Source organism: Mus caroli, unplaced genomic scaffold (assembly GCF_978045245.1).
Source record: "Mus caroli unplaced genomic scaffold, Mus_caroli_1 scaffold_2, whole genome shotgun sequence".
Classification (NCBI taxonomy): domain Eukaryota; kingdom Metazoa; phylum Chordata; class Mammalia; order Rodentia; family Muridae; genus Mus; species Mus caroli.
The window spans coordinates 21,567,858-21,585,298 of NW_028227257.1; the positions used below are offsets into that span (position 1 = coordinate 21,567,858).

The 17,441-nt window shown below is 44.2% G+C and overlaps 1 protein-coding gene across 2 annotated transcripts in view; it reads left to right on the forward strand.

Annotated features, from left to right (window-relative positions):
- The window catches only part of Tti1 (TELO2 interacting protein 1), a 46,963-nt gene that overhangs the window by 10,388 nt on the left and 19,134 nt on the right, over nt 1-17,441 (forward strand). For both annotated transcript variants that reach the window (XM_021156698.3, XM_029474484.2), the window contains exon 2: nt 9,286-11,625. In XM_021156698.3, the coding sequence (XP_021012357.1) occupies nt 9,327-11,625 (2,299 nt within the window). In that variant the 5' untranslated portion in view covers nt 9,286-9,326. The remainder of the gene's footprint in view (nt 1-9,285; nt 11,626-17,441) is intronic.

The window sequence follows — 17,441 nt, forward strand, 5'->3', positions numbered from 1 at the left end:
GACTGAAACCCACATCATAAAAGCCCTGTTTGGGTTTAACATCTAAAAGTGGCCTAAGGAAGGAACAGCCACAATCTAAGATTGGTTACCTCAAAAAATAGTACGGGTATTGGGGGGGGGGGTGCTGGAGAGATGGCCCAGCAGTTAAGAGCACTGATTGCTCTTCTAGAGGTCCTGAGTTCAATTCCCAGCAACCATATGGTGGCTCACAACCATCTGTAATGGGGTCTGATGCCCTCTTCTGGTGTGTCTGAAGACAGCTACAGTGAACTCATACAAATAAAAGAATACTTTTTATTTATTTAAAAAAAACAAAAACAAAAAACAGTACTGCAGTGTTGTCCCATCGTGAATAAGATCAATTGCCAGAGGGAAAACTCTTAGAGAAGAATATGGTAGTTTTTATCCAGAATCCAGTTCGAACATAGCTTCATCAGAGTGCCATCAAGTGAGAGAACCAGACCTTGGGTCATGGCCATTAGCAACATAAAATATGCAAGGCCAGAAGCAAGAAACTAGCTAAGCAAAGATCATGCTTTTTAGAACCTACATTTGAGTGAAGGGAGGAGATCCTGGATAGAATCCAAAAGTAAAACAGGTAGGTGACCTGCTTCCGCAGGTGGTACTAAGTGCTGCGAAGGAAAATCAAAGGCAGAGAAAGGAGATTGGGAGGACCAAGGTAAGGAGGATTCAGGGTGAGTTGTAGTTTCAGAGAGTGGTGTTGAAAAGGCCTCACGGCTCCTGTTGTCCATAGTTCCAGGAGACCTGGTCAAAGTGATCAGGCCGGCGCTGCAGGGGCCACAGCTTCTCAGCAGGACCTCTCGAGGTCTCGGAGGCTCATGGAAAGGAGGCCACCAAGGCCTCCCTGTTTTCCAGGGCATCACCTGCTCACCTACCCACGACGCTGAGATAGGATGGTTTCCTACAAAGACGCTGTAATCTTGTAATTCTGTAACAAGATGACAATAATAAAAATGGAGGGCGACTGTGAAAAAAAAGAAAGAAAGAAAGAAAGAAAAGGCCTCACTCTGAAGTCCCATCTGGAAGAGGCCAGGAAGAAGTATGCTGTGAACTTATTCAGGGACAGTAAGTGGAAAGCCTGGCATGTGATCTCATCCATGTCACTGCAGTGTGAAGCCTGGCATACACCACTGTGTCTGTCTCTCCTTCTATCTGGCCTGTTCTTGTGACAGGATTTTAGGCGTGGTCCTCCTTCCTCAGTGTAAGTCCTCTTCTCTGTGAGCACTTCTCTGTTGGCATTCCACTTCCAAGCTCCTTTAGCAGAGTGTTTGCTTGTATAATATGGTGAGTGCCTTGTGATTTGCCCTCTTCTCCTTCATGTGTCAGTAAAGAAGCTGGACATGGTGGCACACCTTTAATCCCAGCACTGGGAGACGGGGGTGGGTGAATCTCTGAGTTCAAGATCAGCCTTGTCTACAGAGTGAGTTATGTAGAGAGACCCTGACTCAAAAAAAAACAAAAAAACAAAAACAGAGACAATGGTGCTTCCTGTACAAAGTGAGCCTTTGGATTCACCACTGTTGGTATGGCACATCTCTGAGATAAGGCAGGAAAGCTTGCAGAGGGAGGACGTGATTCATGCTCTCCACAGTCAGGCGTCATCTGCCACCTTTGCAGTAGCACTTCTAAGACCACAAAGGGCACATTAAACTAAGAAGCTTTTAGATGGCTAGCAGACAGACATGGCTGTCCACTCCTGCTTCTGTTTATTCAGCTACTGTCCGAATTCCCCATTGTTTACTTGTTCAGCTTGACTGTCCATCCCTGTGTCACTTTTTGGGCCAGATACCTATGTTCTATTAGGTAAACTGTAAACTGCAGCAGCAGCCCATGTTAAATAATCAGAGCTGTATTTTAAAGGAGTAGAATCCAGGACTCTAAGGCTCTAAATCTCTAAACAGTTCCTTCTGTAATTGACATATTGTCACACAAGCACGATTTCATGGTCGCCCCATAAAGCTATATGATTGCCTTTTATAGTCATATCAAAGTAGCAATGTGTTATACTATCTTCCTTACAAAAGTCTGCTTTATATTTCTGATCCTTAGCCCATTCTTTAGATGCCTGGCTGTAGTAAACCTTAATCTGGGTGGCAGTTCATTGAGATGTGATAGCATCATTTTCCATAGGTATACATTTGATAGCTTCCATTCCAGGTTGACAGTGGGTGGTATCATCCTGAACACATCTTTTGGGGCCCTTGTATAGGTGTTTCTGCTGGGTGGGGTGGCTAGATCATGGAGCACACCTGCTTTCCTGCAGTATTAGCTACTGCCAAAGAGTTTTCCTGAGTGACCATGTTGCTTCATATCCTTGCCAGCATCTACTATTTTCCTTTCCTCTTTTCCCCCTGTTATATACACAGTGATGGTGGTAGTTGTGGTTATTTAAGACAGTGTCTCACTACGTAGTTCTGGCTGCCTTGGAACTTGCTTTGTAGACCAGGCTAGCTTCCTCTGTCTCCTGACTACTGGGATTAAAGGTGTACACCACTCTGTCCAGTTTTTATTATTATTTATTTTGTGTGTTTGAGTGTTTTGACTACGGGTATTATATGTACACCACACATATGCCTGGTGCCCAAGAGGCCAGAAGAAGGAATGCGGTCCCCTAGAACTAGAGTTACAGATACTTGTGAACCACCATATGGGTACTGGAACTTGAACCCAGGTCCTTTGTAAAAGCAATAAGTACTCAACTGCTGTGCCATCCCTTCATCCTTCAGCTTGTTTGTTTGTTTGTTTGTTTGTTGAGATAGGGTTTCTCTGTATAGCCCTGGCTGTCCTGGAACTCACTTTGTAGACCAGACTGGTCTCAAACTCAGAAATCCGCCTGCCTCTGCCTCCGGAGTGCTGGGATTAAAGGTGTGTGCCGCCACGCCCGGCTTCATCCTTCAGCTTTTAGTAGTCTTATTTTGATGAGTATTTCTTATTTGCAATAGTCAACACATCAGGGTGTTTTTGTTTTATTTTTTCTTTTATGTATCCTGTTTTAATATTCTGTGTTTGAGGAATCGTTTTGTTTTGTTTTATGATAGTCTTAACTCTGTAGCCCAGGCTAGCCTTAAACTCACTCCATGGTGGCATTGAGCTTGGGACAGTTCTCCTGCCTCAGTCTCCCAGGATTATAAATGTGAGGCACCATTCTAGACTTACAGGTACTGTTTAAGGGATGTTTGCTGATTGGGTGTTATGCCTAGAATTCTAGTACTCTGAGAGCTAAAGCAGGAAGGCTAAGGCCCTTCATGTTACATAGTAAGACCCTGAGGGAGAAAGAGCTGGGAATTGGGTGTTTGCCCACTTTGAAGTCACAGAAGTATTGTCCTTTGTTTTCTTTGGGAATTTTTCTTTGTTTTGCATTCTACATTTAAATATAGTATGAGAGAAAGAAGTCACCATAATCTACAGTTCTGACTTTCATGGTTCAAAAATATTCTTAGTTTCATTTCTGTTGCTATGATAAAATACCCTGAGAAAAAAAGCAATTTAGGGAAGAAAGAATATATTTTCGCTCACAGTGGCAGGAACTTGAAGCCGCTAGTCACATCATAGCCACAGTCAAGAAAAAGTAGAAATGAATGCCTTTATGCTTAGTGTCCAGCCAGCTCTTTCTACTCTGAAAAAGTCCAGGACCCCATACCAGGGAATAATGCTACCCACTTGTACGCAGCTTCCCACATCACTTACGACAATCAAGACAATTCCCCACAGACATTAATTACTACAGGCCTACTTCATCTAAACATCCCTCACTGAGACTCTTCCCAGCTGATTCTAGGTCGTGTTAGGTTGTTGATCACAGATGTGGTCCTTAATAGAGAGCACATTCATAGACTTGTTCATTTATTATAGACTGCATTCACACAGTTTATTATTGCTGTTGTTAATCTGCTTTATTAATAAAACCTTTTCAGAGTAAATATTGGTAGGAAAAAGAAGAGTATATAATAGAGTTTAATATATTCTTTTTTTTTTTTTTTCTTTTTTTTTGGTTTTTCTAGACAGGGTTTCTCTGTATAGCCCTGGCTGTCCTGGAACTCACTCTGTAGACCAGGCTGGCCTCGAACTCAGAAATCCGCCTGCCTCTGCCTCCCGAGTGCTGGGATTAAAGGCGTGCGCCACCACACCCGGCTGAATTTAATATATTCTTGGTCTTAGGAACCTATTGGGATTTTACAGGACATTCCCATAGATAAGTAGAAATGACTGTATTTTTTTTCATATGCAGAACCAAGTAATGTGGCATCCTTAGTTGAAATAGTCATTCTTGAGCAAGTGTGATGGCACCTCAGCACTCTTTAAGTTCTAGGGAGGCAGAGGCAGGCCTATCTCTTGAGTCTGAGGCCAGTCTAGTCTACAAAGCAAGTTCATGACAGCCAGGGCCACATGGAGAAACCTTATCTCTTCCACTGCATTTCACTATCACCTTTGCCAAGTATGTACAGCACAGGGCAGTGTTCTATGTAAGATACTAACACTAGACCTTACTCATTTCCAAAAATACATAGGTCTTTCTTTATGGCAGTATGCAGAAAGTATACCATTCCAGGTACATTTATCTTAGAATCAGATTAGGTGAGTTCTCCAGTTTCTTTCTTCAGAGTTGTCTTTATTAGTCTAGGTCTTACATTCCCAGAATCATTTGAAGCCCGTTCCTTTCTTGTTTGTTGGTGTGTAGTTGCTTACTTGTTTTGAGACAGAGTCTTACTGTATAATCCAAGCTAGCCTCAGACTCAGACTACCTTGTCTCAGCCTCCCTAGTACTGAGGTTCAGGCATGCACCCCCATGACTGACTTAACTTCCTAGGAAAGTCCTGCTGAGGTTTTGATTGGGATCATGGGGACTTTCTCAGTGGTTCTCATCCAAGAGTGATTTTTGGCCTCCACAGGATAGTTGGCAATACCTGGAGACATTTTTAGTTGTCATAGCAGTGAAAATGCTAATAGCATCTAAAATCAGAAGGCCAAAAAAGCTGCTAAGTACCCAACAATTCTCAGGGCAGCCCTCCATCAGCAAATTATCACCCAGCTAAAATGTCAGTAGCATTGCTGAAAGAAGCTCTGAAAGAATGTGTTCTAATTGGGCCATGTCTGCCATCTTACTATTTGTTTTCTAAGTGACTCATTGTTGGTTTTATTTTTTTGATCCCCCCCCCCCCGCCCCTTTTTTTCTTATTCAGAGACAGAGTTTTACTGTGTAGCCTTGGCTATCCTCAAACTCACAGAAACCTGCCTGCCTCTGCCTCCTGTGTGCTGGGATTATAGGTGTGTGCCACCACCACACGGTCATTTTCACCTTCTTTTAGATTAATCAGAAATATTATTATCCCACTTCCACTGCCCTTGTAAGGAGGGTATTTTACAATTCTTTTAAGAGCACATCCTCTAGATTTTGACGTGTGTTTGACATCTCAATTCAATGTATCAGATACAGATTATCTGCCACTTCCTGGCACTTGTAGATCCTCAGAACACTGAACTCTGTCCCGGTTTTAGTGTCATACCATGTAAACTGCAAGATGATGACTGACATGCCATTTAACATTGTTTATGTGGACCTGCTCCATTTTCTTCATTCTCCCTACTTTCCATGCTTCTATCTAGGTTCATTTTTCCACTCTACTTTTTCCTTTGTGCATCCTGACAGCAATGAACCCCTCAGATTTTAGTCTAAAACCCAGGGTCTTCAGCCTGGTAGGCAGGCATTCTGCTACCTAGCTATACCCCAAGGCGTGTCTTCATTCTGAAAGCATTTTTGTATGGCATGGGTCTGCTTTTCTTGTCTTTCCTGTGGAGTATCCGTTATATGGTCTTGTTTATTCACAAGTTCAGGGTTGTCTTACATATACAGTGTCTTACATATACAGTTCCATATAATATTGTCTTCTCAGAGACACATCACACACAGGAGCCAAGACTGAGCTTAAAGAGGGACTGAGCTGAGTCATCAATCACATATCTAAAGTTTGAGGGCAAACCTCCAGTTTTGTGACTCTAGCTTTAAAGAACACCAAAATATCTCTTGGTTTCTGTCTCAGCAACAGCCTTTCCAGAATCTTATATTTTGACATTTCTCTAGGCTAGATTTGTCTCTAGACCATTATGCTTTTCTCTTTTCTCCAGTGACAGCTCTAACCTGTGCAGGCCCCCAAAGTTTGTACCAAGTTGGGGTAGGGAGCTGTAGATGGACTCACTCTGAGTACCCCCTCCTCTGCACTGTTGGTCTACTTGTCTGCTTTGTTCCCTCGGGTGTTGGATGCTTTAAGAAATGTCTTTTGGGTGGATATAATGACTCCTCTAATCCAGACACTTCAGAGGCTGAGGCAGGAGGTTTGCCATGAATTTGAGGTCGGAGACACGCGCGCGCGCACACACACACACACACACACACACACACTTAATTTGTAATTTGACTTTCATCCATCGGTAAGAATGTTAATCTGTCATATCCTACTCTACCCTACTTGAGAGAGGGTTTGTAAGATGCTGAATGTCTGCCAGGGCCTCTTCTTACTTCTAGGTATGGGATTATAGGATTGCCCTCATCCTCCCAGAGCCCTGCTCTAGAATAGTTGTCAGTTGAAGTGCGAATTCAAGAAGGACACAGCACACAGGACAAGGGGTGCAAAGATGAGGTGGGCTGTTATAGTTGGCCCAGCATGAAGTTGGTTTAGGAAAGCATTGATAGAGTGGAAGTAGGAAAATTGAAGGAATGGTGGGATTAAGAGGTAAATGAAAGCAAGCAGAGATCTCAAGGCTTCTAGCTTGAGTGGGGGTCATAAGTGACAAAGGAAAGCCATTCTGAACATGCCATTCCTTCCGTTTCATTAGGCTTGTGTCCATACACAGTCTGAGCTTGGGATCTGCTACCCTGAGGGATTCCCACCCTCTAGTTATCTTTCTGAAATTTCTAAGTGAATTAAGAGAGATACAGAGCCCCAAGGCCATTGTCCTAGCGTCAGCCCTTTCTGACTTTTATGTGTAATATACTCGATACCCACTTGAACATTTTATTTGAAGAAAAATTTCTATACCAAAAGGAAAAAATGCCATTGTTTTATTTTTTTCATTCCCTTTTCTTAGGTCTCTATTGTGATTTTTTGTTTGTTTGTTTTTGTATGTATGTGGTTGCACAAGTGTATGGAGGCCTTGGGTATCATCCCTCAGGAACTCTCTATCTGTTTGGTTTGGTTTGTTTAAACAGAAGCTCTCATTAGAACCCTGAGCTCACACCTTAGGCTAGACTGACTGGTCAGCCAGGCCCAATCCTTTCTCTACCCCAAATGCGTACCATCACACCTCTTTCTTCATGTAGTTCTCAGTGAAGATTGAACTGGGGTTATTGTATTGCACAGCAAGCACCTTACCTGCAGAGCCCCTTGCTCAGGTTTAAGCTAATTCTGCTTGATGTTCCAGACCACTCACTGGGTCTCAGGAATTAGCCATTATCTATTTATTATTATTTCATCAAGTAGACTTTTTGGATATGGAAAATCATAGTTTTAATGGTAAGAAATACCTTTTGTTGTACATTTGAACTTTTTAAACTGGTCCTTTTATTTACATTCTCATTTGCCTCTAGTAGTAGCTCTGCTACAGGTAAGCTTCACCACTGGTGGCGCACGCCTTTAATCCCAGCACTCGAGAGGCAGAGGCAGGTGGATTTCTGAGTTCGAGGCCAGCCTGGTCTACAAAGTGAGTTCCAGGACAGCCAGGGCTATACAGAGAAACCCTGTCTCAAAAAAACAAACAATTAAAAAAAACAAAAGCCCAAGAGTCTGAAATGTGTGTCCTGTCTCTGACTGCAGTTAGCTTCCTTTCCTACTCATTAATCCAATGACAAGTGCCTCGGGCAGGAGATGCCACAGATAGTGTGTAAGCCAGTCCTAGGGGAGTGTCAGTGGTCTTCAGCCAAGCTTGTGGCATCCACATTTGGCATTTTCCTGATCTAGATGAGGCTTAGAATCCTTTCTTTGGTTTCATGAGAGCCACAGATGCCAGAAATACCCTTCCTCACAGGGTGAGGAATTCCCGATGGCACATTCTAGGTATCTGACTATGTGTGGGAGCCCTCTCGTGGTTCTCACGTACCATCCAGTACAGCTCTGAAATGACCAAGTCATGGCCCATACACACACCACGCTCCTCTGGCCTGCAAGCCCTGTGGCCACTGAATTTAGGAGTACTCACTCCTGCAGATAGAGACGGACACCAAGGAGAAAATTGCAAGCCTACCCACCAGACTGGATGGTCCTAATGCAGTGAGGGGTGATGACTTCATCCAGTGCCAGCATTTTACAGTGTTACACATTTATAGTCCGACTTCGGCTCAGTCCTTAGTACCCTTGGGCCACAGGTTCATGTCCTCCCAGCGTGCTGCTCTGTTTCCCCAAAGGGTATGTTTGAGACCTTTATTTCTCTCTTCATGCTCTGTGTTTATTCTCTTTTTTTGTTCAACATCTGTCTCTGAATTTGACTCTCTCCTTACAGAAAAGAAAAGCTTTCAGGCATCAAGCCATTCAGCCTCTTCATTACCTCTAAGCCTGCCTCCTTTGCTTTCCTGCCTTCTGTGCTGCTGAAATCTCTTCCACCATGATGTCCATGGCAGTATGCGCTCCTGATTCCTTCTCTCTGGCATGCTCTTCTTCCCTTCATATTGCTGTCAGCCTCACCCAGCTCTGATCCTTCCTCCGTATTACTGTCCACATAAAAATGCTCATAGCCTCCCAACCTCACTTAAATTCTCTCAGTGACAAGATCAAGCAAAAGAAATCTCCAGGGGGCGGGGCAGGGGTGGGTGGGAAGAGAGGAAGGGGGAGCTGTAGAGGAAAGAGGAATCACTTGTAAAGGACATGAGAAAGCCTTCTTAGGTGCTAGAAACATTGTAGGTCTGCACATGCATGAAAACTTACACTGACTTACCAAGACAGCGTGTTTTACTCTGTATATGCCTTTTCAGCAGCACAGGAATTGAAACCTAAACTCGGCCTGGCCCAGGTCATTGATCAGGCATGTTATTGTGAAACTCAATTCTTGCTTGCCCTGTTCACTAAGAACCTAAATTTAGATCTAGCCTCATCCCTGGAGACTCTGGCGTTTGCTCATATCCCTCACTAACCTGGGGATACTCCAAGAATAGGAGCTCGTTCTTTGCAGTCTCCTGTTCCCCTTTGCACTCGGGGCCCCGTGAATGTCGGCTGGATGGACGTCACTTGGCTTTGCCTCGAGCTTGACCCTGTTTACTCAGAAGCTTCTCTCCTCTAGCCTGCAGGATGTTTCCTCGGTGAGGGAAAGGCGGTTGTACAATGGCGGTGTTTGACACTCCTGAGGAGGCTTTTGGCGTCTTACGTCCGGTCTGTGTTCAGCTCACAAAGACCCAGACAGTGGAGAATGTGGAGCATCTGCAGACACAGTTACAAGCCATAAGTGACACTGCCCTTCAGGAACTACAGCAGTACATCCTCTTCCCCTTGCGATTTGCCCTGAAGACCCCAGGGCCCAAAAGAGAGCGCCTGGTGCAGAGTGTGGTGGAATGTCTCACCTTTGTCCTCTCTTCCACATGTGTGAGAGAGCAGGAGCTTCTGCAGGAACTCTTCTCAGAGCTTTCCGCCTGTCTGTACTCTCCCAGCTCCCAGAAACCCGCAGCTTTGTCAGAGGAGTTGAAATTGGCTGTCATCCAGGGACTTAGCACCTTAATGCACTCAGCTTACAGGGACATCATTCTGACTTTTTATGAGCCCTCCATTCTGCCTCGTTTAGGATTTGCTGTGTCTTTACTGTTGGGCTTGGCAGAGCAGGAGAAGTCAAAACAGATTAAAATTGCTGCCTTACAGTGTCTACAGGTTCTCTTCCTTCAGTGTGATTGTCAGGACCATCCAAGGCCCTTGGATGAACTGGAGCAGCAGCAGCTGGGGGATTTGTTGGCATCTTTCTTACCTGGAATCTCAACTGCGCTGACCAGAATCATCACAGGAGACTTTAAACAAGGTCACAGCATTGTCGTGTCTTCTCTAAAGGTCTTTTACAAGACAGTGGGCTTCATCATGGCTGATGAACAGCTCACAAGGATTCCAAAGGCCCAAGCAAAACCTGTAGTTGAGCACAGAATAGCAGCCCTGATGATTCACAGAGAAGCAGACTGGGTAAAAAGTACTGGTGACAAGCTGGCGATCTTTATTAAAAAGATAATTGACTGTGTCTCCGTTCACCCACACTGGAAGGTGAGGCTGGAACTGGTAGAGTTTGTGGAAATCCTGCTTTTGAAGTGCACTCAGTCCCTGGTTGAATCCACAGGACCCCTCTTGAAGGTGTTAGTTGGCCTAGTGAATGATGAAAGTCCAGAAGTCCAGGCCCGGTGCAGTACAGTGCTGAGGCATCTTGCAGATCAGAAAGTAGTAGTGGGCAGCAGAGCCTTAGCTGACATCTTGTCAGAAAGCCTGCATTCACTGGCCACATCTCTTCCCCGCCTGATGAATACACAGGATGATCAGGGCAAATTCTCTACCCTTTCCCTGTTACTTGGGTATCTGAAACTGTTGGGCCCCAAAATACATGTGATTCTCAATTCTGTGGCCCATGTGCAACGCCTTTCCAGGGCCCTCATCCAAGTACTAGAGCTAGAGGTGACTGATGTCAAGATGGTGGAAGAGCGGCGCTGGAACTCTGATAACCTGAGTGCTTCTGCAGAGGTCTCAGCTGCACGGCCATGGAGCAGAGTCCAGAGGCGATACTTCCGATGCTTCACTGACGAGAGGGTCTTCCTGCTCCTTCGGAAGATCTGTCAGCTCCTGGGTTATTATGGGGACCTGTATTTGCTTGTGGATCACTTTATGGAACTGTACCATACATCTGTAGTTTATCGGAAGCAAGCTGCCATGATCCTTAATGAACTGGTTGTAGGGGCTGCTGGACTGGATGTAGAAGATATTCATAACAAATGTCCAAGCACGGGCCCAGAGGAGTTGAGAGAGATTGTGAAATCTATACTAGAGGAATACACAAGCCAAGAAAACTGGTACTTGATTACCTGTTTTGAAGCTGAGGAAGGGGAGGAGGTGATGATGAAGCAGCAAGGCTTCCAGGCTGTCACATCTGGTGTCCACACCTGCCAAGTTGTATCTTTTCCAGCCCTGTCAAAGCCGAGTCCCACTATCTGCTCCATGAACAGTAACATCTGGCAGATATGCATTCAGTTGGAAGGGATTGGCCAGTTTGCATATGCATTAGGAAAAGACTTTCGTTTGCTTTTGATGTCAGCTCTCTATCCAATACTGGAGAAGGCGGGAGATCAAACCTTGCTTATTAGTCAAGTGGCTACTAGCACCATGGTAGATATTTGCCACGCTTGTGGATACAACTCTGTACAACACCTGATCAATCAAAATTCAGACTATTTGGTGAATGGAATCTCTTTAAATCTGCGTCACCTCGCTCTGCACCCTCATACCCCAAAAGTCCTAGAAGTCATGCTTCGGAACTCAGATGCTAGCCTACTTCCTTTGGTAGCAGATGTGGTTCAGGATGTCTTGGCCACCCTGGACCAATTTTATGATAAGAGAGCTGCTTCCTTTGTCAGCGTTCTGCATGCTCTGCTGGCAGCATTAGGTATGTTGAAAGCCCTTTTTGATTCCAATTGAGATAGGCAGGATCCTAGTGTCCTATTCTTGTTTTATTCCATGTTCATGAATGTGCTATGGAGAACACTGGAAAGGCTGTCTCTCCAACCCCACAGGGGATTGTTGGGCTCCATTGTTTATGTTTTGTACTTTAAATATCTCTACCATTTATTGAGCAGAGATATAAACCATACAGGCTAGCATTTTTTATTTTACAAATAAGAAAAACCAAGGCTCAATGAGAACCTGCTTAGCCAGGGTCACATTATTAATAGGGGATAAAGTTGAATTTGTGACAAGTTTATTCTTCTCAATATGCTATGCTGCTACTAGTGCTTTAGAGCCGGCAGCATGTGTGCTGGTAGAGACCAGGCTCAGCAGAGAGTGCTCCACCACAGAGAGCTGTAGCAGAACATAGAACCTTTCTTTTCTGTTCTTTGAGTAGTGGTTGGCTCTGGGAATTGAACTCAGGACCTGCATGTGCTAAGCAGGTATGCTACCACTGAGCTCCATCCCTAGCCCTCTAATAGAATTTTCTGATGATGGTAATAATCTGTGTCTCTTCTGCCATTACAATAGTCAGTGGCCGTGTGTGGCTAAATCTACTGGGGAATTGAATATTTTGGTTTGGTGCCCTTTTTTTTTTTCTTTTTAGAATTATTTATTATTATAGATAAGTACACTGTTGCTGTCTTCATATGCACCAGAAAAGGGCATCAAATCTCATTACAGATGGTTGTGAACCACCATGTGGCTGCTGGGATTTGAACTCAGGACCTCTGGGAGAGCAGTCAATGCTCTTACCCGCTGAGCCATCTCACCAGCCCCGGTTTGGTGCCTTTTTAAAGACAGGGTTTCACTCTGCAACCCAGGCTGCCCTGGAACTCATAATATAGTCTGAACTTGAAACTTGCAGCATTCCTCCTGCCTCAGCCTCTTTAGTGCCAGGTGTGAACCGTTATACCCAATAGGGAATTGAAATTTTAATTCTCTTTGGTTTTTATACCCATGTGGACTATACTAGACAGCAATAATCTAAAAACTTAGAAAACATTTATATTTATTTTATATATGTGTGTTCTGCCTGCATGTGTTTATGCCTACACGTGTGTACTCGGTAACTGAAGAGGCCAGGAGAGGGCGCTATATCTCCTAGCTTGTGAGACACCATGTAGGTGCTGGAAATTAGACCTGGGCCTTCTAGAGGAACAGCCAGTGTTCATACCTGCTGTGCCATCTCTGCCTCCTAAATGCTGGGATGAAATGTGCCACTATCACTATGACCATCTTTAACTTTTTTTTTTTCTTAAGATTTGTTTGTTTTGGGCGGGGTAGGGAGTGGGGGTATGCATCACATACACGCAGTGTCCTCAGAGGCCAGAAAAGGGCCTCAGATCCCCTGGAATTGTCGTTACAGGTATCTGTAAGCTACCACGTTGTGCTAACCCATGTCCTTTGGAAGAGCAGCCAGTGTTCTTACCTAATGAGCCATCTCTCCAGCCCTTCCTTTTAACCTTTTAATTGTGCAAGTTGACTTAATTGTCTCTTCTCTATTTTGATCCTGATGTGCCACCATTAACATGGCACAATTTGTACCATGAAAAAAAGCCAAACTTGGTAGGATCATACCTATAATCCCAGCTGCCAGGAAGCTCAAGCAGGAGGATCATAAATTCAAGGCGAGTCCGAGCTATATAGCAAGACCATGTCTAATCAATAAATAAATCCCTCAGCTGGACAGTTAATCATTGAATGAAAACATTGAGCTATATTCTGGTACCTTTATCCAAAGAACATATCTCCAGTGCTGTTAATAGCCCCTGAGGCAGAGGAAAGGTCCTTGACCTCATTCTATCAGGTTAAAAGGACAAGATCATGAGAGTAACTTTCTTAGGAGAAGCAACTGGGACAAGGACTGTGCTCTGCTCTGAGGTGACATTTGTAGTGTTCACTTGTTCATTCATGAACATTCACAGACAGCATGAATACTTGCTTCACTCATAAAGGATGCCTGCTATATGTCAGAGGCTACACTAAGTAGTGAGGATATGGCAGTGAACAAGATAAACAAACTCAAGGAGCTTTCCTGCTACTGAGAGAAATGATAAACAAGTAATGAAAGCATTAAGCACGCTCAGGAAGCCGCTGATAAGCGCTTTAAAGGAAATGAAAACCTCATGCAAGGGAGAACCGGGAATAGGCTACTCTAAGTTGCATGGTCAGGGAGGGCCTCTCTGGGTAGTGCCACTAAGGCTGTGACCTAAAGGCGGAGGAGGCAGCCAGGCTGTATATGGCTGTAGTACTTTCTCTATGATTCTCAGAACACTATCAGCAGAGTGGTGTGAAGACTATTCACACTTGGGGAAGACGTGTTTGGAGAAAATGTTGTAGAGAGTGTAACACGGTTAAACATGGAATAGAGCAATCCTACTGGGCACTAGGCCCAGAGAAGACATTTGATCTGGACTGCAGTCACTCAGAAACCATGACAAAGTAGCTGAGGCTAAAACATCCTAAAGAAAGGAAGGTTTATCTGGCTTGTGGTTTCAGAGTCCAAAGTCAGCCTGCTGTGTTGCTTAGGGCCGAGGTAAGGTAGATGCGTTTTGGTCAGGGCCACGGGTGAGAGAAGCTGCTCTGTCATGGCAGTCAGGGCTTCCCGGGTACACCTGCCGTCATTACTTCTTCCTCCCAGGTCCTAGCTCTTACAGTTGCCACCAGCTCTCAAATAGCACCATAGCTACGGGACAAGGCCTTTGGGAGGCATTTCAGATCCTAACCCTAACTCCCGTCTGTGCTAAAAGTTGTCAGCTGAGCATCTGTGGACAAAACCCACACAGGGTTAGAGTGGCTTGGACCTCCAACTAAGGCAGCTAACTACTTAGACATTACAGACTGGGGCCAGCTTCTGTGGCCCAGATGTCTCATCTCTGCTACAGTGGGAAACCAGATTTTATTTCATCTTAAAATTTAAACATTTTACAAAAAGGCTTAGGAAGCTGGAAGGATTTTTCAGTAGTTAAGAGCACTTTTGTTCTTGCAGAAGACTCAAATTCAACTCCCATCACCCACATGGTGGGTCACAAACATCTGTAACTCCAGTCCCAGGGTAGCTGATATCCTCCTTACTAACGCAGGCACCCAGATGGTACACAGACACATGCACAAAAGCAGTACACTCATAGACACAAAATAATATTAAAAAATTTAAAGCATAGGAAATGTGTCTTTTCAGGAGTTAGCACATTTGGATTTTGGAATTTGAATTTTCTTAGATTTCTGATGTCTTTGGTAATCTGAAGGAGGAACGTCAAAACATCCTGTGTAGCACTTTCTAAGTAGAAGGGTGGGGTCCACATTACAGTAAGGAAATATGGACAGTTGAGGTGTCTGGGACATTGTGTGTTGGGGTTGGGGTGTAAAACAAAATTGGAGATGGATTTTCCACAAGTTTTGAAACAACTCAATATGTAATTGCATTTTGAATAGTAAGTCATAAAATGAATGCTCATTCACAGATTACAGCAAACAGCACTTGATACTAGCATTTCAGTTTGTCATCAGATGGCCTAACAGATGGCCTTTCTTTTAAGATGAGAATGGAAGTTGCTTTCAAAGAACTTCTGAAAAGTCGTGAAAGAACCAAGTACATGTTTTAGGAGTTTCTGAACATGCATGCTTCATCTGCATTGTCTAAAAAGCAGCAGGTGCCCTGGTGAGAGCAGACCCATTCACAGCAAGGATGAACCAGGAAGTCTTCCTGTCACCATCCATCTGCACTGGGGGATGGAGGTTACCCCATGCACACAAGGCTGTGGTGCTCCTAGGGCCGCATCACACCCTACTGTGTCACAGCACCAAGTCTAACCAACCCTTTCTTGGTTGGCATCTCAGTCCTTCTTCAGCCTTTGCCACAAATTACATTTGCTGCGCTGTCTTTTGCCTTCAGTATATCAGTAGCATAAATTCCTAAAAGAAATACTTGTTCAAGAGTTTTACATTTAAATTTTTGATTGAGAGTATCAAATTTTTCTCCTAAGAGGTTGTACCAATTTAAGCTCCTTTAGCAATGTAAAAGTGCCAATTTTGCCACACCTTCCCCCCACACTTTCTTATTACTGAGCTTTTGATCTTTGCTAATCCAATAGGAGTAAAATAGCACCTTATTATAGTTGTAATTTGCATTAAGAATGAAGTTGAGCTTCTTTTCATATGCTTAAAGCCCATTTGTGAGCAAAGACATTTTCCAATCTGACACCAGCTTTGAATGTAGAATAATCTGCAGTGTAGACTCCCAGCAGCAGAAGTGCTATGGCTAGACTTGAACCATTTGGGACCAGCACCTTAGAGTGTACCCACTGCCTAATTTATACCTGGGAGTGGGACACTGAAGAAATGGCACACTTAGCACAACTTTACTCCCCAAATTCAGGAGATAGAAGCAGATGGGTCTCTGCCTTGTCTTCAAAATTAAATTAAATTTTAAAAGGATGTTTAACTCTGTGTGTAAGAACTTCCACATACGGGAGGAGTTACAGAGACAAAGTTTGCAGCAGAGACTGAAGGGAAGGCCATCAGTGACTGCCCACCTGGGGACCCGTCCCATAGACAGTTACCAAACCCAGACACTGTTGTGAATGCCAGCAAGAGCTTGCTGACAGAAGCCTGATAGAGCTGTCTCCTGAGGGGCTCTGCCAGTGCCTGACAAATACAGAAGTGGAGGCTCACAGCCATCCATTGGACTGAGCACAGGGTCCCCAATGGAGGAGCTAGAGAAAGAACCCAAGGAGCTAAAGGGGTTTGAAGCCCCATAGGAGGAAGAACAATATAAACCAACTAATACCCCTAGAGCTCCCAAGGACTAAAGCACCAACCAAAGAGTACACATAGTGGGATTCATGGCTCTAGCTCCATATGTAAGAGGATGGCCTAGGACATCAATGAGAGAAGTCCTTGGTCTTGTGAAGGCTCTATGCCCCGGCTTAGGGGACTGCTAGGACAGGGAAATGGGAGTGGGTGGGTTAGTGAACAGGGGGAGGGGGAAGGGGATAAGGGGTTTTTTGGATGGGAAAGAGGAAAGGGAATAAAATTTGAAATGTAAATAAAGAAAATATCTAATAAATAAAAATTTTAAAAAAATAACTTCCACATAGTAGCAGGACACTTCCCTCATAAAAATCTGCTCCTCCTCAAGAGTCTTTGCTATTCTGGTTCTGGGCAATGGCTCCTTAATGAAAAGATTACCAGGTCCTAAAAGTGGCAGGCCTTTGTTGTATGTAGAAGGGAGGGTACTGACCAGCTGCTGTAAGATTGGAGGTGTTGTTGCTTTATTCTTTGAGTATTCAGAATCTTTTTTTACTAAAGGCTTTGAAGGGCCTCAGTATCCATGAATAGCTCAGATTAGAACTGCTGTAATCAAATAAGGAATTTAGCCCCTGGTGGACACTACACATTCACTCTGACCTGCTGCCTCCTGGTTCTCGTCATGATCTCTGCAAAGGCCTACAGCCCCTCAGGGCACAGCTGAAAACCACTGGAATGGCTTAAAGTTTATTCTGTGGTGAAATGTCAGAGGTACTGGAGACTTTTCTGTTAAAGTCCCAAGTAAGAAGAGAGACGTCTTTTAATAAGGAGCGTATCTTGTCCTCGGAGTTACATCATTTGTATTTCTTCTCCAGTCTTACGGTTTTGACTCTGCACTGAGTTCCCACCCTATGCTGTGGGCATATTAGGGTCAAGAGTTCCGTGGTGAAGATTCACATACCAAACAGTACACACAAAATAAATATAGTACAAAATACCTGGGGA